At 37.0% G+C, this 23975-nt stretch overlaps 1 protein-coding gene across 1 annotated transcript in view; it reads right to left on the reverse strand.

Moving 5' to 3' along the window:
- SLC44A1 (solute carrier family 44 member 1) overlaps positions 1 to 23975 on the reverse strand; it is a 64902-nt gene that overhangs the window by 35975 nt on the left and 4952 nt on the right. The window contains exons 2-4 of the mRNA XM_054003127.1: positions 12017 to 12106; positions 9802 to 9944; positions 2214 to 2350 (exon numbers count right to left, since the gene is read on the reverse strand). Of these exons, the coding sequence (XP_053859102.1) occupies positions 2214 to 2350; positions 9802 to 9944; positions 12017 to 12106 (370 nt within the window). The remainder of the gene's footprint in view (positions 1 to 2213; positions 2351 to 9801; positions 9945 to 12016; positions 12107 to 23975) is intronic.

The raw sequence follows: 23975 nt of genomic DNA on the forward strand, positions 1-23975 counted from the left end.
TCCCAAACTACAGCAGAAGAGCAAGGGCATCATTACTGATTCAGAAAGCTAAAAGGCTGCTTTGTCATGAAATGGTCTTCTTTCCTCAAGCAAGCATTTTCCCTGCCCTAAATGCTTATTTATAATCTCACTCGCAGAACTGCACAACAAACATGAGCTCTGAAACGTGTGTTCTGAATCTTTGGGATTGGTAGTTCTGTCCTTTTGTGTTGAGGCAATCAACTGCATGCCTCACTTTAGTAAAAATACTATAAATGCTAAGCTAGTTGCAAATTGATATGTGATACTGATAAAATCACGAATCAAAACAAAGATGTTTTAATATGTTTTACAAGTTCCAGCTCTTGATAAAAATGTTTAGATTAAAAAACACATTTATTTGAACTTACCACACCACCTCTTGATGGGCAACTGAGGCACAACAGGTGATTTCTTTGGGTTGAGGAAGGTTTCTTAAGCCATAATTCCTTTAAGAATTTCAAGGTGCATGGACAAGTAAGGTGATTTCAGAGATGGCATTTGAGCCAGGTGAAAATGGCCAACTCTACAAAAGCAAATGCCACAACCTACACAGTCTGTCTCCAGACAATTGCTGTTTTCAGGATGCAGGAAGGGTTAAAGATTTCAGAAAGGCTCAGCAGAACAAAATTAAGAACTGACTGCATTCTTTACCTATACATTTAAAACATTATGAGATGGTTTTCTTTTTAAATGTTAGAAGTTGTGAGCCTGAGAAAATTTATTACCAATTATCACAAAACCAAACAAATATACCCTCCTCAGAACTTGACAGTTGAACTCTATTTTCTAACTATACATCATCACAAACACAGAAATTGAAGTTGAACTCTTTGCAGTCATGTTCAAAGTCCTCGCATTTCATTATTACTATTATTATTTTTACACAGGAGTCAATGGTTACTTAAAATGGACTGCCAAACCTAATCCTAGTATTAATTAATTTAAATCCACTATCATAGTTACAAACTGGATCTCAGAAAAATTATTCTGCTTACTGAGCATTAGAGTTTTGCTACTAATTCACTGTTCTTGCTCTGCTAAAAGGCTGAGTCACACTTGAACTTTATTACTATATAAATGCAACTGTTAAAATAATCAACAATTAAGCTGTTCATTTGCTGCAAAACATCATTTTTTTGGACCTTCCATAGGTTGGTGAAAATTTAAGCAGGAATATAACCATGACAACATTTCAATATTGAATGACAATATGTCTCTGAATGGTGCAATTTCAGTTATGCAGAGACTTCCTCTATAAAAGGAAAGCTCAGTTTAGTCTAATACCCATCTTTGACAAGCCAAATATATAATGAAAATTAGGAATTGCACTCATTCGTGATTTTGTCCTTCTCTAGCACCAATTTTCATACTTTTGACCAAACTTCTGGAAACCAAAAAAATTGCCTGTCATATTAATTTTTTAAAAATTATCTTTAGGTTTTAAAATCTAAAGCCCTAAGGAAAATAGAATTAGAACAAAGACTCATGAGGACAAGATATAGCATAGCATCTTTCAAGAGAAGTAGTTTTTGTTGTACTTTAAAAGATAGTTATACTGAACATACGTCAGGCACAATTAGTAAGAGATCTGATTTATAGAAACAATTGGTTGGTGATAAAGAAAGACATGTCTGGATTCCATTGCTTCAAGAGGTACTTAAATTCCACCACAAATGGCCTTCACTTCATACTAACAAAGAACTGGTCTGCATTAGTTAAGAAAAACACAGCATGCTCAGAGAAGAAGTAAAGAATGCAAGTGTAGATATTGACTATTTTCACTTGTAATTGACAACATTGCACAGATCACATGAGGTAGCTGTTTCTGCAGCTCTGTGAAAGCTGTGATGCCTCACAGTAGTTCCCACACATTAGGAAAATGTTCCCATTTGAATAGCTAAAAACTGCTAAAATTTCCTCAAATTAATTTTATATCTTTATTTTCTATGTCCAAAGGTTGGTTACTTATAGTCAGACATTCCCTCAAATGCTTGTTACACTTTGTACTTCTATTTTAAAAAATAATCTTTCCAAACTGCCTATCATACTATAAGATACAGTAATGTTTTAGCTTAATGAAAAGAGCATATTATTTCCATTCATATTTCTTAATACATATTTCATTTTTAGCTCACTAATGCATGAGTATTTTTTCAGATCCTGCAAAAATATGAAACCTTTTTTATTCATACCATTAGTTTCTGCAAATTTCTGTATATCAGTCAGAGTTTTCAGTTCTTTCCTTGGGCAAGCTGATACACACAAGGCAATAGACTTAATCTTCTGATGTACTAGATCAATGTTGCATGGATCCAAGAAGAATACATACCTATGGAAGGAAAAAAGATAAATTACTTCTATATTAATTAACAATTACACTGAACAAAATTTCAAACTATGGGATTCAGTCAAGACTGAGTGATTCAGTCTACCCAGAAACATATGACATTTTATATTATTGTAACTGTGTGGATCAAAAGAATTTATGTACTCAACATATGCACAACAAATGTATTGGCATTCATATACCTGTGGGTCACACAAAAAGGATATTTAACTCTACCTGATTCAAGTCCATTCAAATGGTGCTACTCATAAAAACAGCAGTAGTCCTACCATGCCTCTTTGCAGATATGAGTCCAAACATTGAAAAACCTTTACTCCAACCTTAAACTTGACTTAGAGAATTCAATTTTTTTTTTAAAAAAAGACCCAAAAACAAATAAAGTCACTCTTATTCTGCAAAAACAAAAGGTCCACAGCTATATTAATGAATACACATAATACTAGTAATCAAGAACAGCTTTTTACTATAGATTGATTTTCCACTGATTATTTTAGTATTTACTTAGAAATAAACTGCCTTCAGATACTTTAAGTAGAATTATCTAATATTTAAGTGCAGTATTTTAAAGATATTCCACTTGCTAACTTTTTACAATGAATGTCATTTAAAAAGCCAATGTATAAAGTATATTAACTAACATCTCCTGGCTATATATGCTTTATGACAAACACTAACCCTACAGAATTTCCACTGATGGTATAATAGAGATTCTTTTCTCTTTGAAAGTTGAACAATTCTTCAATCCCTACAATTCTGCTGATGTACAATGCATTGAAATATTCCCTTCATATTACCTAACATCATCATATGAAAACACCAGAAATCTGCCATATGAAATGTCATTTCTATTTTGTGTAGTCCTCATGATGGGAATTCATTCTGTAAACGGTAAAAATCCCTCTTGCTCCTAGAAAGACTTAAGTCCTCTTGCTGTCTACTTTTCTATTACCCAATGTCAGTGTACAAGAATGATTACTACATAGTACAGTCTTCCTTAGAAGTCCATCAAAACTCATGCTGTCTAAATCAACTGTAACATGGTAATAGATTACTTGTATTCTTAAAACATGCCTTTTTTTTTTTTTTTCAACATCTTGGTGAAATTATCCATCCCTATTTATTTTTTACTTATTACACACTACACATCTCGGGACTTCACAGACAGACCACTGAAGTCTGAGAAACAAGTGTAAACATTAAAATTCTGTCACGCCCACACAGTAAAAGTAACCATATGCAAGCAATTTTCCCCTTAACTTCAGTTTTCCCTTAATTTCAAAGAAAATACTCTTGAGTTGATACCAGGACATAAAATAGCTGTTTTAATTGAAGTTCCTCCAGTTGTTACCCCATACAATAAGGGTACATGGCAGGAGAGTGTCTGCTTCTCTAAGGGTATTTGGTCAAAGGAGCTACAAAGCAGAACATACAGAGTCAAACTTGACTGATATGGCAAGGGAGGCTAGGATGGGAACAAATCTGGTCAGTCTCACTAATTGGTAAGGATATGAGGATTATGAAAATGGTGATTTCTCAGTAAGAATATCTGGTTAAGGACTTTGCCAAATTGAGAAAAGGAAAAGGAGGGAGATAGACAGAAAATGTATCCGCTTAATGTTAATAAAAACAATAATCAGAAAGAAACCCAGTTAATTGCAATAACTGATGGGCTGTCAAGAAACTGCAGATGGGGACTTCGTGATTGATAGGGATGCAAACTTGTAAGTGCAGAATGTAGGAGGGGTCAGTGGGACCCTGCCAGCAGCTGAGAGAACATGCACGGGGAAGGGTAGCAGACAGGGGTGTAAAAGGGAAAACTTACATGCAAGTTGATGTTGGTCAGTACATTGTCTAACCTCAGCACCTGATCACTGCAGTCTATCTTGTCCTATTACTAAAGTTTTTAACTCTCTCTCTGCATAATTCCAGTCTCTATCCCATGTGCATGGAAGCTGCAAGTGCTACAGGGATTAAATGGCAGCTACTGGGGGGACTGACATGGGTGTGAGGGATTTGGTGCCAGCAGCTGGAATCAGACCAGGAGTTTAGGTGACACAGGACTGTGGTTTTAGCTACCAAAGTGAGTGGGGTCTCAGTGCCAGTGTCAGGGAAGGGTCTTCGCAATGAGCTGCCGGGGTGGGAACAATGTGTGTCCACAAAAAAAACAGCTATAGAGGTAAGAGACTCAGCATAGGTGGTCACTGCTCTTGTGATGCTGGCTGTTGATGGGGCTGAGCACCTGTACCTTCTCCAGAATGATCTATGCAAATTATAGAATCATATAAAATCCTGAGTTGGAAGGGACCCACAAGAATCACTGAGTCCAGCTTCTGGTATAGCTCACTAGCAAACTCCAAGCCATATGAGATGGTGAATAGGGAGCTCTAGGTGAGAAGTGTTGGGTGGGCAGAGGGTCTGTGGTGTTATCTGGGGGAAACTGTGGGTCTGGGATGCTTGTGGAATCAGTGTGTAAGTGTTTGGTACTTAGCACCAAACTGGATCAGCTGATGAGAAGGGGGAACCCATAAGGGTAGATAAGGCGCTCTGCTAGTACTTGGAGAATCTGCAAATGTATGTGAGCTTGTGGACCTGAAAAGTGCCACGTGTGTGCCTAGTGACCTTCTGCCACTGTCAGCCCCTCTTTTTCTGTCACTGTGAGGAGGAGGGGACATGGTGGGCTGTGCTTGTGAGTACCACTGTTGAAGGCACACCTTATCACTGCCAGTCTGTGTAACCAGCTACGTCAATGTCCTGTATGTTACTGTCCATCCACATCCCTCAGCCTAGGAAGAGACCCAGGGCTCAGGGAGCTGTAGGACTGGATTCCAGTTCCTGGACAAGAGGGTCCTCTGAATTTCCCTAAGGAAACCAAATCAGGAATGTCACTATTAGCAAGTTAAAACTCATCCCACTTCTACCATGATTTCAATTCAAGGGTCAAGCTATCATTTTAATTGCCAGAATATTTTGTAAAATAAATGCTACAATTCTAACTCAAACCTGGAAGTTTAGAAATACAATGCAATTACAGCATCCTATACAGTTTTGACAGAAGTGTGGACATAGCCTTAAACAGCACACGTAATTCAAACACTGCATTGTATGGTGCACTGAAAAGAGCTGCACAGAAAACTCCAGGCTATCAAATCTGTGGCCTTGGAAGACACAAGTAAGATAAGTAAGATTATTTTACTTCATTGCAGCTAAAACAAGAACCAAAATTCAAGGAACCAGCATTACAGAAGAAAAGTTAATTTTTTTTTTGTTTCTAAAGCTTACATGTAGAAAATAAGTGATTTTACTGCAGAAAATTTCATACTGTGTCACCACATGACACGTTTTGTTTCCCTCTAGAAGAATATCATTACATGCTTTGTGCTGCAATTTCAGTTATTTGCAATCAGCAATAGACTAGTTTTCTAATAAGGAAATAACATATCAGCAATACAAAGACAGACATAAACTAAGTAATCATATTGTTAGAGATGCTTCAACACTGCAAATGAAAATATGCTTGCTATTTGAAAATCAATATAGTAGACTTACAACATATGCACGTTTATGCATCTCTATGAAGTATCAGTCCTGTAGAGAAGGACTTGGAGGTACCAGTGCATGAAAAATTGGACATGACCTGGCAATGTACACCGGCAACCCAGAAAGCCAGCTGTAACCAGGGTTTCATGAAAAGAAGCATGACTAGCAAGGCAACTCTGCCCTCAGGGGGGTTCCCCAGCTGCACCCAGCTCCAGGATGCCTGGAGGAAAGTATAGGAAAGACATGAACAGTTCAGAGAAGACCCATGAAAATGATGAGAGGGATGGAGCATATGAAGATGTGCTAAGAGAGTTGGGGCTGTTCATCTGGGAGAAGAGAAGGCTGTGGAGACCTTTTGGCAGCTTTCCAGTATTTATAGGGGGCTTCTGTAAAAGACAAAGTGACTTTTCACACAGGCAAATAGTGAAAGGATAAGGGGGAATAGCTTTAAAGTAAAACAAGGCATAATTAGAATGATAGAATAATTTTTGTTGAAAAAGACCCTTCACATCATCTACTCTAACAGTAAATGCACTGCCAAGTCCACCACTAAACGTCCCTAAGAGCCAAATTGACACATCTTCTAAATACCTCCAGGAATGGTGACTTAACCACTTCCCAGGCTTGATAACCTTTTTGGCAAAAAAACTTTGTCATAATGTCCAATCTAAACCTCCCCTTGCAGTGTGAGACCATTTCCTCTCCTGTCGCTTGTTGCCTGGGAGAGGAGACTGATTCCTCCATCCTTTTAGGTAGCTGTAGAGCAATAAGGTGAAACTGAGAGCTAGTAATCTGAACATTAATAACACTTAGCCAAAGCTAGCATCTTAAATATTAACCTAAAAATTAGCAACTAGAGTGTACAGCCCATGGGGCATGTTATATGAACTGTAATGACCATACTGCAACACGGAGTAGAGAACCAAGCAAAACTTCCCCAAAAAACAGCCTAAGAGGGTATGAAGATGACCACAGAGTCATTATAGAGTCTTATAAACAGTCATTTACGCAAAAAGGTTTCAGGAAAAGAGTAATGGCAACCACCTGGTAACACAACAGCAAACCAATGAAAAGCAAGACCACTCCAGGCCCTAATAGTGCTCATATTAATAATTCCCCAGGTATTTCTTTGTTCAGGCTCTCTTTTTTCAAGGCACACAGATTGAGCTATCAGACATCATAATTGACCTGTGCCATCTAATGGAGATGAGAATCTAGTGTCAAAAATTTCTTCATCAGTAGGGCATATACAGTTTCACTCAACCAAATTATCTGTGTACATGCTGCAAACCATCCTGAAAACCTGGATTTTCCCATTACCTAAAGTTCAAGCATTTCCTGGGGTCAAAGGCATGTGCTCAGGCAGAATGCCACCCTAACTATTCTCTATAGCATCATATGCACATCTCCTAGTACTTGAGTAGACAGCACAAACTGAATTCTGTCCAAATAGCAACATACTGGTGATCAAAAACCAGACTGAACTAGCACTTCAGAGATTTGCTTTTGGGTGCTGTGATTATCATTTATTTGCAAATAAAAGGCCATTTTTTAACTCTTTGTAACTACCAGAACTTGTAAAGCAAGAAGCTTACTTGAAGCAAATAGGCTTAATTAGAATTCATTGCCAGATCTAGAGAATTGTCTTATGTCTGACTGTAGAAAACAGACTATTAAAGTGTATTGTGGTTACTTTGTAAAAATAAAAGGATGCTTGATCCACTCTTTGTTCATGAGACCAGGCTGTAAAATCCTCCTTCCCAATACTTCATCTCACAGGTTTCAGCATATCTGATGTACACAGAGCAAATCACATCCCTGTGAGAACTCTGCTCTTTACCTTTACCACTGGATTTCCATATCCACATAGACCACATCAATTTCACTTCCACATTACAGTGCTTATGGGTTTCTGTCATATACAAGGAAGATAATGTTACTCTTACAGATGATATAGCTTTTCAGCCCTTGGACTAGGAAATGAAAATGGAATTACCCTGCAAGCAAAATGAAATTAGAATAACTTCATGTTTCCAGAGCCACATTTGTGGAGCTTTAAAGTCTTTTCTTTCTCTACACAAACTGAAATGTACAGGCACGAAGAAGAGTTTATTTTTACTGTCTGTCTGCTAAGTGCTCCTATAAAAATAGCATTAAATACTCCCATGAACTCCACCTCAGACACTGTAGGAACTCCATCTGCTAGACACAGATGCAAAGCAGATAGCTTTTTTAATTTGCTTGGCAATTTTTCAGAAGGAACTATGAGGTGTGAGAGAAGGAAGGATCATCACTTATATAAGAACCAATCACTTCCAAAACTGGACACCTTGGACTATACCAGGCACTTCTTGCGAACGGTTAAAGAGTAATCTGCCCTAGGGGGTTTTCTCTTAATCAAATAGAGATGATTATAACACATATCTGTGTATCTATTAACTTGCTTAGATCACGCCTCCAGCTATAATATCTTTGTTAGAAAAGCATAATTCTTTTGAACCTCATTAAGACATCTTGACAAACAACAGGCTCTGTCAATTAGCTGTGTCTTTTTTTATCTGCTGTCTTTTGAGCTTGCATTTAAATGATGAATTTACTTAGTGGTAGATGTTTCCCTACGTGATGGTCTGACTTATGTCACATGTAGAAGACTAATATTAATTATTAAATTGCAATAAGGTGGCTGAATTTCTCTACCTTCACATGAACTCAGACACCATTTCCTTCTAAGGGTAAGCTTAAAATTATGATGTTAAAATTTGCATTTTTTCTCAGAACACTAGAATCACAATTCTGTACTGTATACACATGGGTTTAGAAAGTGCTAAAATGTTTCTGTAAAAAGTAGCAAAATTCTGCTGCATAAACTTTAAGCCTTTCAACTTTCTTGAAAGATCAGATTAGATTAAGAAATTATTTTTCTGACAGAAGATATCAGTAAAAATTTCCAGACATTTTATTTATCTCAAACCATTCTGGTAATCACCAATCATGTAACTGCATTAAATCTTAAATGAGATAGAAGTCTTTAGAATAGCAACTCAAAATATGCAGATCTCAGGGAAGCATGCTTCCAAAATAACTTATGAAAATCATCAATTTTCTGTTAGTCTGAAAGTGTGAAGCAAAAGGCTATCATACTCAAAAATTAGTAACTTTTTAGCTCCTTGAAGTAATTGATGGTGAAAAAACCACTTTTTTTGGTAAGTTAATATCACTGTACTAAGCTAAACAGAGTCTCCCAAGTCTCTCAAGTCTCCTGTCTTTGGCCCCTCCCAAATTGTACAGAAGGACTCTGAGCTTGTCTGAGTAAAGTGTGATGTCTTCCTGTACAACAGATAGGAAATACCTGAACTTTGAGTATGAGATTTAACAGGACAATGCTTAATCAAAGCTGTGCGCACCTCTAAAGTTTTGTGCATTTTCTCCAAAAGTCACATACATACATTATGCCTACAGTTTAAATTTTAAAGTCTTATTCTAATGCGCCAGATATATCTCATCTCCCCTTACACCTAGGAGCAGAAACCGAGCATACAACATCAAAAGCAAACACTGATATCAAAGCCTGCTCCCAAATCTGAGAATACTTGCCACACCTAAACTCTAACAAACAAGATTTTTCATCAGCCTAGTACAATATCCTACATGAAATGGATACTGAGAAAAAGTAATTTCTCAATGTCTTAGCTGTATTCATATTGCATATCTGCCAACATATAGTCTAGTGTTGCCACTTGTTACAAAAGATTGCTGTCATCTAAGTGAGAAAAGTTTCAAAGGACAAGTAGGAATGAGTTAACACATCCCTTTTGCCACCTTATTTAAAACCGCTTTCAAAGAAAGTTTTTGCCTTTCCTGGTTTAGACAATGCAAAAATTGTATCACATACTTACTTCTTGTGTGTGAGGTCCAGACCACTGTTAACTATTCCCTCCACCTTGACATTTTTCTGTCCACAAATATTTCCATAACTGTCATATCCCGAAAGCAGTCTTGCAGCTGCTCCTGTAGCTATTGAAAAGCCACAGATAAAACCCTGGAAGAATACAAAAACCCCACAGTTTAGCAATATTCTGTTTGAAAGATGGGAAAAGTCAGTTTTATTAATTTATTTCTGAGCAGAGGTTGTCTAAAAATTCTTTCAGACTGGAGAGGGAAAGACAAGGACTATCAGAGAGAACTGTTGTGCAATAATAAAACTGAACGCAAGCTAAAAGGGGATTCAGACATCTAATACTGGATATTATACAAGCAGAGTTATGACTCCCCTATGTGATTTATTTGAAAGTCATACTGTCAGCAAGTGGGCATGAAGCAGAAGGGAGAGGTCAGCAAGTGCACAAGGGCAGGAAGTGAAGGAGATCTACAAGCAGAGATGGAGTTGTGACAGATTGCTATGCATCTTAGACAATTCCACACAATCCAGATCTTCTTGCTTTCAGAGTTTTTTTCTTTCCTTTAAATTAAGTACTTTCAAACATGAGCTGGAATGAAGAGGCCTATCTAACACAAAATTCTTTTAAAGAAATCCTCTTAAAGCAAGTGACCAGGTCAAGGCCACTATGGTTTCAGACGCTGGTTTTAAATGCAGGAAAGAAACAGATGCAAAGCAAGATGGTTCAGACCATCCAAGTAATATGGAAAATACCCTAAGTAGGTAGGTCTTGCTGTGAACTTTCAGAGATTTTTCACAAGCAAAACCAAGATTAAGGCAATGATTGTGCAAACAAGAGACTAGACCAAAAACTTCATTAGCAAACCACTGACAGGGAGAAATGAACTATCAGTTCACTCCACTACCACCAAGGAACTGATTTTACATGTGAGACAGGCTAAGATTTGACAAGTAGAAGTGGAATAAACAGCTGAGACAAGTGCATGGAGCAACAGATGGCAGTGGCAGGATCAGATGAAATGATGACAACAGGTAATGACGTTGGCATGGAACAGTGAAAATGTAGGTGGTTCACCTTGCAAGTGAAGTCTCCTAGAACGGTAACTATGTGACCCAGTCAGATGATTGCTCTGTATATTACATTGCTTAGACAGGAAAATTTGGGACACTTGTGTAAGAAAACGAATTTATAATTGGGGGAACAGGTAAGTATAACCGAATAATCAGGGAACATTGACAAAACCAGAAAAGAAACCAAATGCAAAAGAGTTGTTTCAGGAAGCGCTGTGCTTTTTGCAATTTTAAGATATTCACATTACAGTGACAACATAATTGATATGATTTTAAATAATCATTATAACTTTTACATTTGAAGCCCAACCGTTGAAAAACACCCTGGGGAAAGTAGAAGAAATTTTTCAGTGGAATTATTCCTAACACCAGAGAGCAAGGGAGAGCAGAAAAGGAATCTGAGAGCATGTTAAGTCCCAACCCCCCCCTAAGGACACCTGTTTGCAACACAGCAGTACAAGACAGCAATGGACATTCTCTGTTTAAGAAGAGTAGCAAACATAGGTCCATGAAACAAAACAAGATGGAAAGAAATGTACTTCTACATTAATCTGCAGGTTTTGGAGGTTTGGTCCTTTAATAAAAAGGGTAGAGTTGTGAGGCTGACTTGAAAAAGGTGATGGTTTCATCACAGAGGACAGAACTGTTAAAACTTATAAAGAAAGATCTTATCATTAGTAATATGGTTTTTAACAATAGCTGCTTCTACTAAGCATACAATAAAAATAAATTAATTAACAAATAAACAAAAATTCAGTTAACTCTTTAACAGTCTTTAATTTTTGTTTCTCACAATAAAGAGTTTACTGTGATTCACAGAATTGCTTACCAGACACCCAGCTCTCATTTCTGGGACATGTATAAGGAACATGAGTCAAGTGATAATTCACCTCACTGAAAAAACATTTACCACTGAGACCACAGTTTCAGGGGAAGAGAAGCTGAAGCAAGAATTGACACCAACAATAAATTATGGATCCCCACCAAAGGCCTTTGATATGTACCCATTTCTGTTCTATAGATGATGCTTTATCCTGATTTTTGCCAGTGATGAAGTTATTGACAGGTTTTAAAATTCCTTTCTTATGAATGTAAACTCTTTAATGATATAACATTTACAAAATCATCTGAGTTTTACTTACCATTCCTATGCAGAAGAGGATGAATAAGAACAGCCATGGTACATCTGTGCAGCTGTGGTCATCCAGAGGCTTCCACTCTCGCTTGGAACTCTTGTGTGAGAAGAGAAAGATGAGGTTAACAACACTTTAATTGTCTGTTCATAATAGAAAAAAGCAGAAAATTATTCTACAGGTAATTTACCTACAGCGGGAGCCATCTTTAAATGCCAAGATAGTTGAAGAAGCTTGATTGAAAGACCCAAAGAGTAAGGCTCATGTAAGATTCCAAAAGAAGTGCCTCCACAGGAGCTAGATCACCAAATAGTTACTTACCCAGAAAATAGTTAATTTATCTAGAAATTTACAAATATTTATCCACAAAACAGGTTATTTTCACTTGTCTTTTTATTAACAGGAAACAGAAATCAATGGCATGAAACTGAAAATATCTCCTATTGCAGTCTTCCACAGCTACCTTTCAGTAATCTGATTTCCAAGAAGGATTAAACTTTTCAAAGACCCCTAAATTTTCAAAGAGTATTGGCAGGCTGAACAAGAACTGTGCATGTAGAAAGGAGGAATAAATTGCTGTTTAAGGAACAGTTTTCTACCTGCCATAAGGCAGCTGAGCTTAACACTTCAGTGAAGAAATCCTTCATCTGTATTGCTATGGTGCCAGAAAGGAAAGTTGTATAATTAAATGTTGGAACACGCAATGATGGAGGTAGTTGTAAGCAATTCAGATAGTTTGCTGCTCATGAGGTAAAAATTCTCAAGTATGTATACATCGCTAAGATAATTAGAGTCTTATAAACAGTCATTTAGGCAAAAAGGTTTCAGGAAAAGAGTAAGCACTATCTATAATACAAAACTAACCAGCAAATCAGAATTTGTTATAACAAAAATACTGATTACAGCTGCTTTTAAAAATACACAGTTACACTGACAAGTTTTTTCAACAGCTCCCAAACACTGAATTTTTAGGTATATTGACTGAGATCCAAAAACTGTAGGCACTGTTTTAATCCGTGAAGAAGAAAATGAGATTGATATAAGGAGAGTACATACACAACTGTCCTCTGCAGAGACAAACCAAAGGGCATAAACTGTTCAAATTATGATTTTTTTTTTTTTTTTTTTTTCTCTTAAGACTCTGAAGTGTGGAGGTCTGTGACTCTACTGGGGAAATACAACAACAATTTCCTGGAGAGAGGCACCTTAGGCTCTGGGCATTCCTCACAGCTGAGGGTGAGGAAAGACGCTTCCCCCAAGGCGCTCTGCAACAAATGTTAATTTGTCCCAGTTCTGTCCTCCCCATTAGCCCATTGGCCTTCCTTACCCCTTTTACCCTTATATGTTCATGTTCTAGTTAGTTCTCCCTTCCCTGTCTTCCCATTGGTTTATGTCTCCACCTATCCACACTGGCATTCCCTATTGGTCTCTTCCCTGCGTACCACTCGTGAACCCTCAGATCACTGGATCCCTGAGCTCTCCTCTGTCCCCTCTTTCTTCCTCTCTCTGTGTTTATATCCTAGACCCTCCTTTATTTCCTGTCTTTGGCTCCTGGATGACTTCAGCATGGCCTGAAATAAAGCATGTTGGAACTCCATGCCTGGACCCTCCTGTGTCATCACTGTTGAGTTGTTTCGTGTGTGTGTCTGTGTGTGCTGGTGCCGTCATGGCTCCTACCCATTGGCGCAAGACACTCTTGGGGAAGGTTGTGTCCACCACTACCGTGGACCGCAACACTGAAGAATCTTCAAGATTTTACTGACAAGGTAGCAAATGTCAATACTGAATTAGAACAGAATGGCTGGATGAAATGTCAACAGCTTTTATCTCCAGTATGTACTTTGTATATTTTTAATTTAAAAAAAAAAGCAATAGCATGTAACTTACATGATATTAGCAAGGTAATTTTCTTGGTATTCATAACTTTGGCTTTTTTAGGCACAAGCACAAAGCAATCTTTTCATATAGTACCATTAGAAAGCTAAAAACTGGGTAAATAAATGAAATCCTGCATGCAACACACTTCAAAAAATGCAGTTTTCTATGTAGTCCAACTTTGCATTAGGAATTCCAAGCTAGCTTTGCTTTTATTAAGGAAGTTCCACTTGCAGCTGTGATAAATATAGTTTTACAGATGTGATAAATACTGTTTTAATTCAAACTGCAAATTCACTGTAGGTTCTGAACAGTAAAACTTCTTTAGATTTTACTCAATAACCAGTAGTGAGAGGTGCTAAAAGGTCACATTATGCACTCTACAACCCACATACAACAAAACTGGATCTTCTGATCCTAGCGGTTCACACTTATAACTAACACACTCTTTGAATTTAACATTTACAACAAGATTGTGACATATATATTGTTATAATTAGCATAATCATAATTGCATTATATATGTAAGGCTTCATGATTCCTATTCCTAAATTCATTCCAAGAACTTGAGATTCTTTAGAAATTTACTTTTATTTACAAAAAAGCAGAGAAATTTCAGCTACAGCTGCTGTCTTCAGAGCAAACTGCCCTTGGCATGCTTTGTTTTTTGGTTTTTTTTTTGTTTTTTTTTGTTTTTTTTTTTTTTGTTTTGTTTTGTTTTTTGTTTTTTTGTTTTTTTTTTTTAATCCTCTCTCTACCATCTGCATACAAAATCTTTTAATAGGATTTTTAAAAGCCTCTAGAATAGCTCTGGCAAGGATTTTGGTTGTCTGACTAGTCACAGTTACCATAAGTAATCCATTTTACTTACTAAGTGGACTGCAATTTATATGTTAAAAAGAAACATGAAATGCTATAACGTAGAACAGTCAGAAAGTTACACAGATATATTAATTTTCTGCCTATGGTTCTTACTATGCTGAAAAAAAAGGCCAACTTCAAAAAAAAAAGCTTTAACAGAACAAAATTAAAAAAAAAAAAACACAAACAAAAAAACCCACCAAAATAAAACCCCACCAAAAAAAAAAAAAAAAAAAAAAAAAAAAAAAAGGTATTCTAAACAAAAAGTATCCTAGGAGGAAACTCAACAAGTACTAGATACTTACTAACTTAAAATCTAACCGCCTATCATGGTAACAAGGTATGAAATGATACATGTTTAGAAGAACACCTCTCTCCTGTAGCCTGTCCAATCTTTATTGTCCTTAGATCTCACTAAAACCCAAGCTAGCTACCATTATCTGTCTACTATTTTCTTCCCAGTTGCTTCCTTGTATTCTGGATTCCCAATGAATCCTAGCTCCTAGTTCCATAGCTTCACAGTCCTTTATCCTTGTCTTTGATGTTGGTGTCTGTGTCTCTCCAGTGATTGCTCCCTGTGTACTCTACATCCTTAGGCATTTACTCAGACTGATTTTTATCCTTTGGCGACATAAATTGTTAATCTATGGTCAATGTAAGGTCCAACAAATGTTGTTTGTTCTGCAATCTGTAAACTATGCTTTGTATCCATTGTGACTGAAACGCCTTAACATTTTAACAGACATGCTTTGCCTGAAATCCTAAATCAGCACTTCTACTCATTTTAGCTTTTCTTCCAGATAGATTAGGAGCCTGTTGTGGGTTGGTTTTATTTAGACAGATGTTTTATTAATGTTAGTTAGGTTTGTTCCTTGTACTCCCCTATTCTTCCCCTCACAGTGGTTTGTTCCAAGTTGTTTACCCTGGAAGTTCCTGCCACTCGGATCCACAGTTACCTGTCAATCTCCTCACCTCGCCCTGTTTTCTCCTTATTTAGTCCCATCAGTCAAGGTTTGTCACTCCTTGTCAGGTGTCAATCCTGTAACTACCCCCAGCTTCTTCAAGGAAGTTCTGTATCAATCACCCACAGCCTTTCTATTCGTCCCAGGACTTTATGCTCACCTCTGTTATGTTACCATTGGTTGTTATAATCTATGTCATTTCTCTATCGTTTGTCCCCATTGGGCAAGCCAGGTTTCCACCCCCTATTCTGCTCACCACAAAGGCTCACAAAGTCTGCTCACCCCCTATTTAACCTGTTGCCATCCTTTGCTTCCTCGGCATTGTCTCACTGCATCCTCGGAGAGCACTTTGTTCTGACCACGCCTGGGGGAATAAAAGCTCTTTGGGCTCGCAAACAAGTGTCCTTGCTACCAAACTGCGGCACTCAGCACTACCAGGGTGGCAGACGCCTTTCCCCTGGGGTGCCCACACACGTGGCGGCCACCTGGCCTCACACAGACAGTGCTAGCCGGCTCATTTTGTCTGCTTGAGGTCGTGGCAGGTAGCTGCCGCAGGAGCCTGCAGTGCTTGCTTAAGCAAGAAAGCTAGAGAAAAAAAAAAAAAAAAAGGAAATTTTTTGATTCATTTCAAGTCTTCCCTTAAAACAGAGCTTCCATAATTTACACTATGCTCTCTAAGGGTATTCTTGCCATTAACAAAGCATGTACTGTCATGAAAGCACAGAGAATCTGGAGCGCTATCCGTCAGAAGTGAAAGGCTGGCAAATCAGTCTTTCCCACCAAGACAAACTTTCAGGTTGAGAACATTTTCTGCTCATAACAGCTCTTCTGTGCTGATTTTGTAAGTCATTTACTCAAGAATGCAAATTAGCATGGTCATAAGTTTACATCTTTCCATTTTGCACAAGACTTAGCAAACTCAAAACCAAATCAAAACCCTCAGGTGCTGCAATTTTAAAATAATGTTCTAGTACTACACACTAGAAAACTGGACATCTACAGTTAAGACTTCTCTTGCAGAAGAGGAAGCAGGAAGAATGTCAGGACATTAACTACTGGTTTTTCCTAGCCGAATTCAGAGCTATACATTCTCAAGACTAAAAGTACTTGCATGAAAATACAAAATAAAAAGAAGTTATTTTCTTGGTATTCATTGCATATACCTTCGCAGCACCAAAGAGCAGGTCTCCTCTGCATACTGCAATATACTTCTGTACAGGAATTGCCAGAACCAGCATAGCCATAACCACTTTCACTGTTAACTGTAATAACAGTACTGGATGCTGCCATACAAGCACTGATGTGCTATAACCAGAGTGAAACCCATATAAGACCATAAAAGGATGGAAAACACAGCATTTTAACAGGAGATTACAGATGCAGGGAGCTACAGAGAATTTATTTTGAACACAACATGTCTCATGCAATGTAAAATTTGGGAGTGATGAGACTGAAGCAAGAAGCCCATTAGAGAACATCTGCAGCACTACACATACAGATAATCAAGCTGTAGGTAAGTAGCAAAGATGTGAATAAGGTAAGGATAAAGATGGAATCTGCTATCAATTGATGATGTTGCAATATCACCTGATGGTACAGGAAGCAGAAAGAAAAAGTCTTGCGGTGGTCAGATGACATGTTTCAAGAAGAAGAAAATTCAGGTGCTAGTGAGGCAAGTGGGCTGAATTAAGGACAACCCAGTGAATAACTGGCATGAGTTACAACCACTGGATGAAAAGGAGTTGCAGCTCAGAGCCTAGAGGTTAGACTCTAGGCTCCACTTTAACTTGTGAGTATAAGTTAGCAGCTGGAGAGTATAGGGCTATTTCAATTTGTATATGAACTTGAAGGTTGTAAGAATAATGTCACAACTTCATTCAGATAGTTAAGTACACTGATATTAAGATAATTTATTACAAAACCCTATCCCAGGAACCATATTCATCTAACTACATCTCCTTTAAATTCTCTATTGTTTCATCACCTTGATGTAGCATCCTGACTCAGAATACATACAATTGTAATTCAATACAGAAGAGTAAATAGACATAACTGCTTTGTGTTTATTTAAATTAAAATTCAGAAATTATTGTGTAGCTAACTATCTTCATAGAAGACAAACAGCTACAGCGTGCACAGAGCATTAATAAATGGCCTTTAGAAGTAAAAAAGGATTCTCATCCCGACTGGCATCTTTTGTGGAAACTGCTGAAGTCCTGCAACATCCACCTTTCCTAGAAGGCAGACTGGTTCTGATAAAGTACCAGTTATTCAACTGATCATATAAATAGCATTTAGTTTATTCCGGTAGCATTTTGAGTAAAGAATACATAAATTTTACAACTATGATGCAAGTTCAACCCTTCAAAACTGAAGGGTCCATTTGCAATACTGGTGCATACCACCAAATGACATATAAGAGCATGCCTCCTTGGGAATTGGGCAAGCCAGGTTAAAAAGGCGATGACCAAGAAGTCATCCAGTTCCGAAGTTGTCCTGCAAGCCAAGTTTAACCCTGCACCTTCAAATGCTATTGAAACATACCCACACAGAAGAAAAAGACAGTTCTTGAAACATTTATCAGTGTTTCCTAACGGCCATTTAAGGAGATGCTATTTTACCCATTTTACATCTTTACAAGCTAAAAAAGATACTAATTACATGTTGACCTTCACTGTGAAGCATTCTGCCTACAAATACAATAAGCCATAATTTACTAGTTTACCAAACTGTTTGCAATGCAAGAGGTTTAATAGATATGGCATTTTTCTGCCTAAGACATGGTAGATTTTTCTACACTATGCACTTGTTTAAAAGAGGAACTAGCAGCAGACCTCGATCCTAGAGCCTAAAGAGACCACGAGTCCTGACCCCAAGCTTACACTCAATTCCCCACACAAGTGCACTTCAGAGACTAAAAATAAAATGCAAGTAAACTAGTTTTCTCTATAAAACTTTCATGTGGCAAATATGCTGTTTAAGTGTGCACAACAAAGTCTTGAAGAATGAAGCCTATTTTCAGTTCATGACATTACCAACCATGTTACATTTTTATAAAAAACCCTTAGCTTACTCCACCAGGAAGTCTAAGAACACTGTATACAGCTGACTTAGTTAAAATGTTCACCATTCCCTAGAGACTTCCTATGCATGATCTATAAGGTGTTCAGACAAAGCACTAAACAGCAGCTTACAGCACTTTATCATGAGTTCAGACAATCTCTCATGTTCACAATAAAACTTGTTTATTATACAGCATATTATTGGTACACCTCCATTACTACTAGAACAGGAAAGCACACCAAGTGCAAGTGCAAACTTTTACTCTACTAAATGATACAAGCTCCCTGGAAGAATGAGCTACATTGTATCAATTAGAATACCTCCAAAAACACACTAAAATAATTATTAGTGTAGACTTGGCCTGGATCCACCTCTGGGAAAGAGGACTATTGCTCCAACCTCAAAGAGCTTGCTAATGGTTGCATTCTCATGGGAAGCAGAAGCTTGAGTTGCCAGAGACTTAGAAAACCAAAGCAATGTCTTCCACTTAAAGGGACAAAAGAGCTTGTCACTGTAGCACTACTGCAGCGTGTCCCAGTCATCTCTAGAAAGAAGCCAAAACACCTTGGGATAATTCCAAAAGGGACTCCCTAATAGGACATGCAACTCACAGTGAAGTCCAACATTCCGTTTTTGTGGAATTTCTGGTTCAATCTCATTACAAAACAGTGTATTTTTCAATTTACTGCAAAGCAGACACTAGTCACATTTTGTACCTACTGTCATATTTTATTTTATTGTATTTTATTGTATTTTACATATAGGCACCCATATCCTTATTTTCCTAAGAACTTCACAATTCACCACCTGTTCTCCAATGCCCTGTCCACCGAAATGATGCACCTGCCCATTATAAGTATGAAACTCAAAAATAATGCTAGAAGAAGTTTTCGGATGGTGTAATACTGCTTTATCTACCAAAAGGAAATGAATTTATCCTTTTCTTCTCTTCAGAGATTAAGAATACCATGAATTCAATATGTCCACATCTTCTATTTTGCTAATAGCATGAATAGTATTTATAAATTTTTAACATAAGGTAAACAAAATTGAGATCACATAAGGTATCATTTACAGTATTACTAATGGTATAATATAAGGATGTTTACCCTGAAAACTCGTACATGGGGACTTCACTCTTGAATGTAGCATATGTTGTGTTGTAGATCATCTTCCATTCATCTTTAGTCAACTCATACTAAACATCGTTTCAAAGCTCCTTGATTACATACCTCCACATCAATCAACAACTTAAATATTTATCTTGAAACATAACACAGCTGATTAAAAAAAGCTGACATGATCAGCACACCTGCTGCAGTTTTGAAGTTTAGAGGTCAGGCCATCTACAGACAAAAGTCCTATTTTTAAGTCTCAAAAGTATTTAGTTGTGGTTTCTTTTCTTCATTATACATTATTAAGTATTTATTTCAAAAAAGCAATAAATAAGTATATTTTACAAATATCACAGTAATATTTTTCAGGGGCTTAAAATACCTATTTCAATGCAATTTTGGTACTTCCATAGTTCTGAATCATTAATAAAAAATCAGTCATGCAAAAAAACCCAAAACAATAACAATAAAAACCTAAAGCAACAAAGCCAAAACCACAACCCCCCCTACAAAAAATCTACAACTCCCCCCTCCAAAACCACAAAACCAAAAAATCAAAACATTTCTTCACTTCTGAAGACATTTTGCACATACCAAGTTACTGCACTACATTTGAATTTTCTACTTGCTTATCACAGAATTTCAAATTTTATTACTTCTACAGACTGCAAATCCCAAATTACAAAATCCTTTCTGACTTACAACTAGTAAAACATGCAATTAAAAACACACTTTACTTTCAAATGTTAGCTTTATCGCAGGACACCCAAAAAACCTACCAGGAATCCCAGGGCAGAACTCTCCAATTACTGGTCTCCACGTGAGATGTGGAGTATATTCCATAGAAAACGCTGCCCCTGTTCTTTGCACTGTCTTCAAGTAAATCACAGTTCATTAGGAGCTCATGGCCTGCACACCACTGCTGTGAGAACTAACAGTGTTGCCACTTACAGGGACATTCATAGCAGTTTGATACACATTCCTTCAAAATGCATCCTATATTCAAATGTATTTGGCAAGTGAAAATCAAAGCTGCTTAAATACAAACTCCTGACTTACAGATTCAAAATTCTGACATAAGAAAGAAAAACACTCAGGATTATATAATAAGAGGGCAGCGCTTGAGGACACTGAAAGTATATTAGATTAACAGGAACTAATACTAAGAAAGCTCTATCTGATTTATGTAAGAAAAAGTGGGAGGAGAATGGGAAAGAAAATATGTCAAGCCCTTAGCTTATTGCATAAGCATACTTCCTTATAACTAGGCAATAATTTTGCAGTTTTTCACTGCAAATTATGGGAAGTCTGACAAAGCATTTGCAGGACATGGTTACTGTGACCTTGAACAAAGTACTTAAATGAGTTTCCTGTTTTGTTTCTGTAGATCTGCATACAACATTCAGAGGTCTCTTCCTCAGTCAAATAATATATCTGGAGAGCAGCAAGAGTGGCTTCAATTTAAAACAAAACCAAAACAAAAGAGGCCTGCACTCATTTCTGCTGTAGACAGTTGTTTTAACTGCATTAATTAAGAGCAGGCACAATATATATTACCAGGTACAAGTCAACATAGTCTGCTCATCATGCTCTCCACCATAGTCTAGCAACGCTACTGATAAAAATAGCAGCTGTTAGAAACTAGCATGTAAAAATGCAGTATGGAATCAGCTTTTCAATATACCAGCAATCATATTCTATTCTTAAAGTGCATTGCTTACTGGGTGTTGAAATATTAAAGCAGAGAAAACTAAATTTTTGGACTGTAAAGCTGAACCTCAAAACTAAGTTGGCACTCTTCTCTTCTGAAATATACATACAGATGCTTTTGAGGCTGTTGTCATACAAATATACACTTCTAATCCACATTAGAAAATTGCTTACCTAGAAGATTTAAAAGAACAAAACAAAAAAAAACCAAAACAACCCACAAAAAACAAACAAACAAACAAACAAACAAAAACTAGCAAAAGCAGGCCAATGAATGCAATGATATTTTACTGCGTAAGTCTGGGAAACATCAAAGTGATAGAATGACCTAAAAACCTAAAAGAACCTTATTAGATATTCACAAAGTCTTTCTCTAAAAATTATAGCCAAGCTTTCAGTACAGTTTCATAAAACAAAGGTAAAAATTAGTAATCAGTTTAGTCAACAGGGAGAGGTAGCCTGACAACACTACATAACCATTTTTTAGAAGGTAAGCATAAAATTTACACAATTTTCTAAAGGCTGCTTCAGAGGGGGAAAGATACAAAATATCAAAGACACAGTTTCTGTTAAATTGGTTTGCAAGTTCTGCTTTTCACAAAAGAAATCACTGAGCTAAGTTCATAGGAACAAAAATTAGAGTCAGCCCAAATACAGAAAAGGCATGCACAGTTAGTGCCAAAGCTTGCCTTCAGAGTAAGCAGCATAAAGACAGTTAACAACTTCACTACTTAACAAACACTCTCATTTCTTCATAATGACAAATAAAAGCTATGAGTTGGATGATACTTGACATACCCTCACAATTATTAACCTAAAATTCTCATGGCTGACAGCAGTCTTGATGCCAAATAGATTACAATAACAAGTTCTGGATTTAGCATTCACTATTAACAATGCAAGATAATTAGTCGACTCCAAAACTGTTCTCACTTCATCAAAAAAAAAAAAATTTGCAAAAATTTTGTAATTTTTGCTATGCGCTATGCTTGTTTCTAGTACACACTCTCACTTCCCGAAGCTCTTAAAATGTCGATGTTTGAATTATCTAACAAAGTAAAAGGAAATAACTCACTACCTACAAATTTTAAGAAGTGATACAACTGAAGGGTAGTCTGAACCTCAGATCAGCTAGTCCTCATTAGGAAAAACTCAATGAACTTTTATAGAGTACTCTATAACTTTTATAGAGTACTCACAAGTATCTATGTAATTTAAATATTTCTGCGTTAAGATCAAAAGGAATTATTTGCACAGGTTGTGCAGTTGCTTGTGACAGCATTTATAAAAGGACATCTCATGCTTCATAGGAAAGTAACAGAGCTTACAGATCAGAAATACAGAAGTGATTCCATGAGATGCCTTATCATTAGCATGTTCTTGGATCCAGCTTGTCCTTCTTACAATACCTGCTTACCAGAGGCTAAAACAGAAGCCTCATCTATTGTCAAATATATTGAAAGGGAAATCAAGCTTTCTATCTCCTGGAAGGAGAAGTAACAATTTATTCTGTTTCCCTTCATCAACACCATTATTTGTCTGGTCTTCTTCCATGATGGTACCCATGCCCAGAACGAAGCAGGCATGTTTTGATGCCTCTTAAACTCATATGACTGCGAGAACCTCTGACAACTGAAAATATATGGATGATGTATAATTAGCAATCCATATTGCCCATAATGGTTGGAAGAGCTATTCCATCAGAACATACTCAATTTTGCAAAAAAATTAGGATCTCCAGATTTATTCAATGTTGTTTTGGTAGCAGATGCTCAAGGGAAAGTTAAGGGATGATCTCTCTTCATCTCCTTTTATAAAGGGAAGTTCTTACAGCTTTTCAAAAACCAAGGGCACCACTAAAACCACCAAGAATAACATGTGCTTTGTTTTTCCCAGTGATGCCTCCAGTTTCCAGTAATACTTCAAGCTTCTCTTACACATATCGTAGATTAAGTCCCTAATGTAAAAAGCTGTAAGTTTATTTTAAACACAACAGTATTTTCCAATTGCAACACAAACACTAAGACTTGAATAAGTTGCCTTGTTTCCTATAACATGCTGCCAAAGCAAACACCTTATAACTACTATCAGCTACTACCATTGTAGAACAGCAGGAAGGAAGAAGAGATTTTGTGTTCCAACTGTTCCATGAGAAGGCAGTTTAAGGTCTGTCTCTCCCCACACCTCATCCCCTTTCACGATCTATGAATTTCTGTCCCTCAGATATAACAATGCAAACATTACAGAACTGTGCTATAAACTAGATCATGGAGCAATTTGAGTTATACTGTAAAATAAGTTTTCTTGCTTAAAAAGAAACAAATGAAGAACCTGTACAGATTAGTTCAAACAGATTTACAGCACAGACTAACAGTTGTGGCA

The sequence above is a fragment of the Vidua macroura genome, chromosome Z (assembly GCF_024509145.1).
Source record: "Vidua macroura isolate BioBank_ID:100142 chromosome Z, ASM2450914v1, whole genome shotgun sequence".
Lineage (NCBI taxonomy): Eukaryota > Metazoa > Chordata > Aves > Passeriformes > Viduidae > Vidua > Vidua macroura.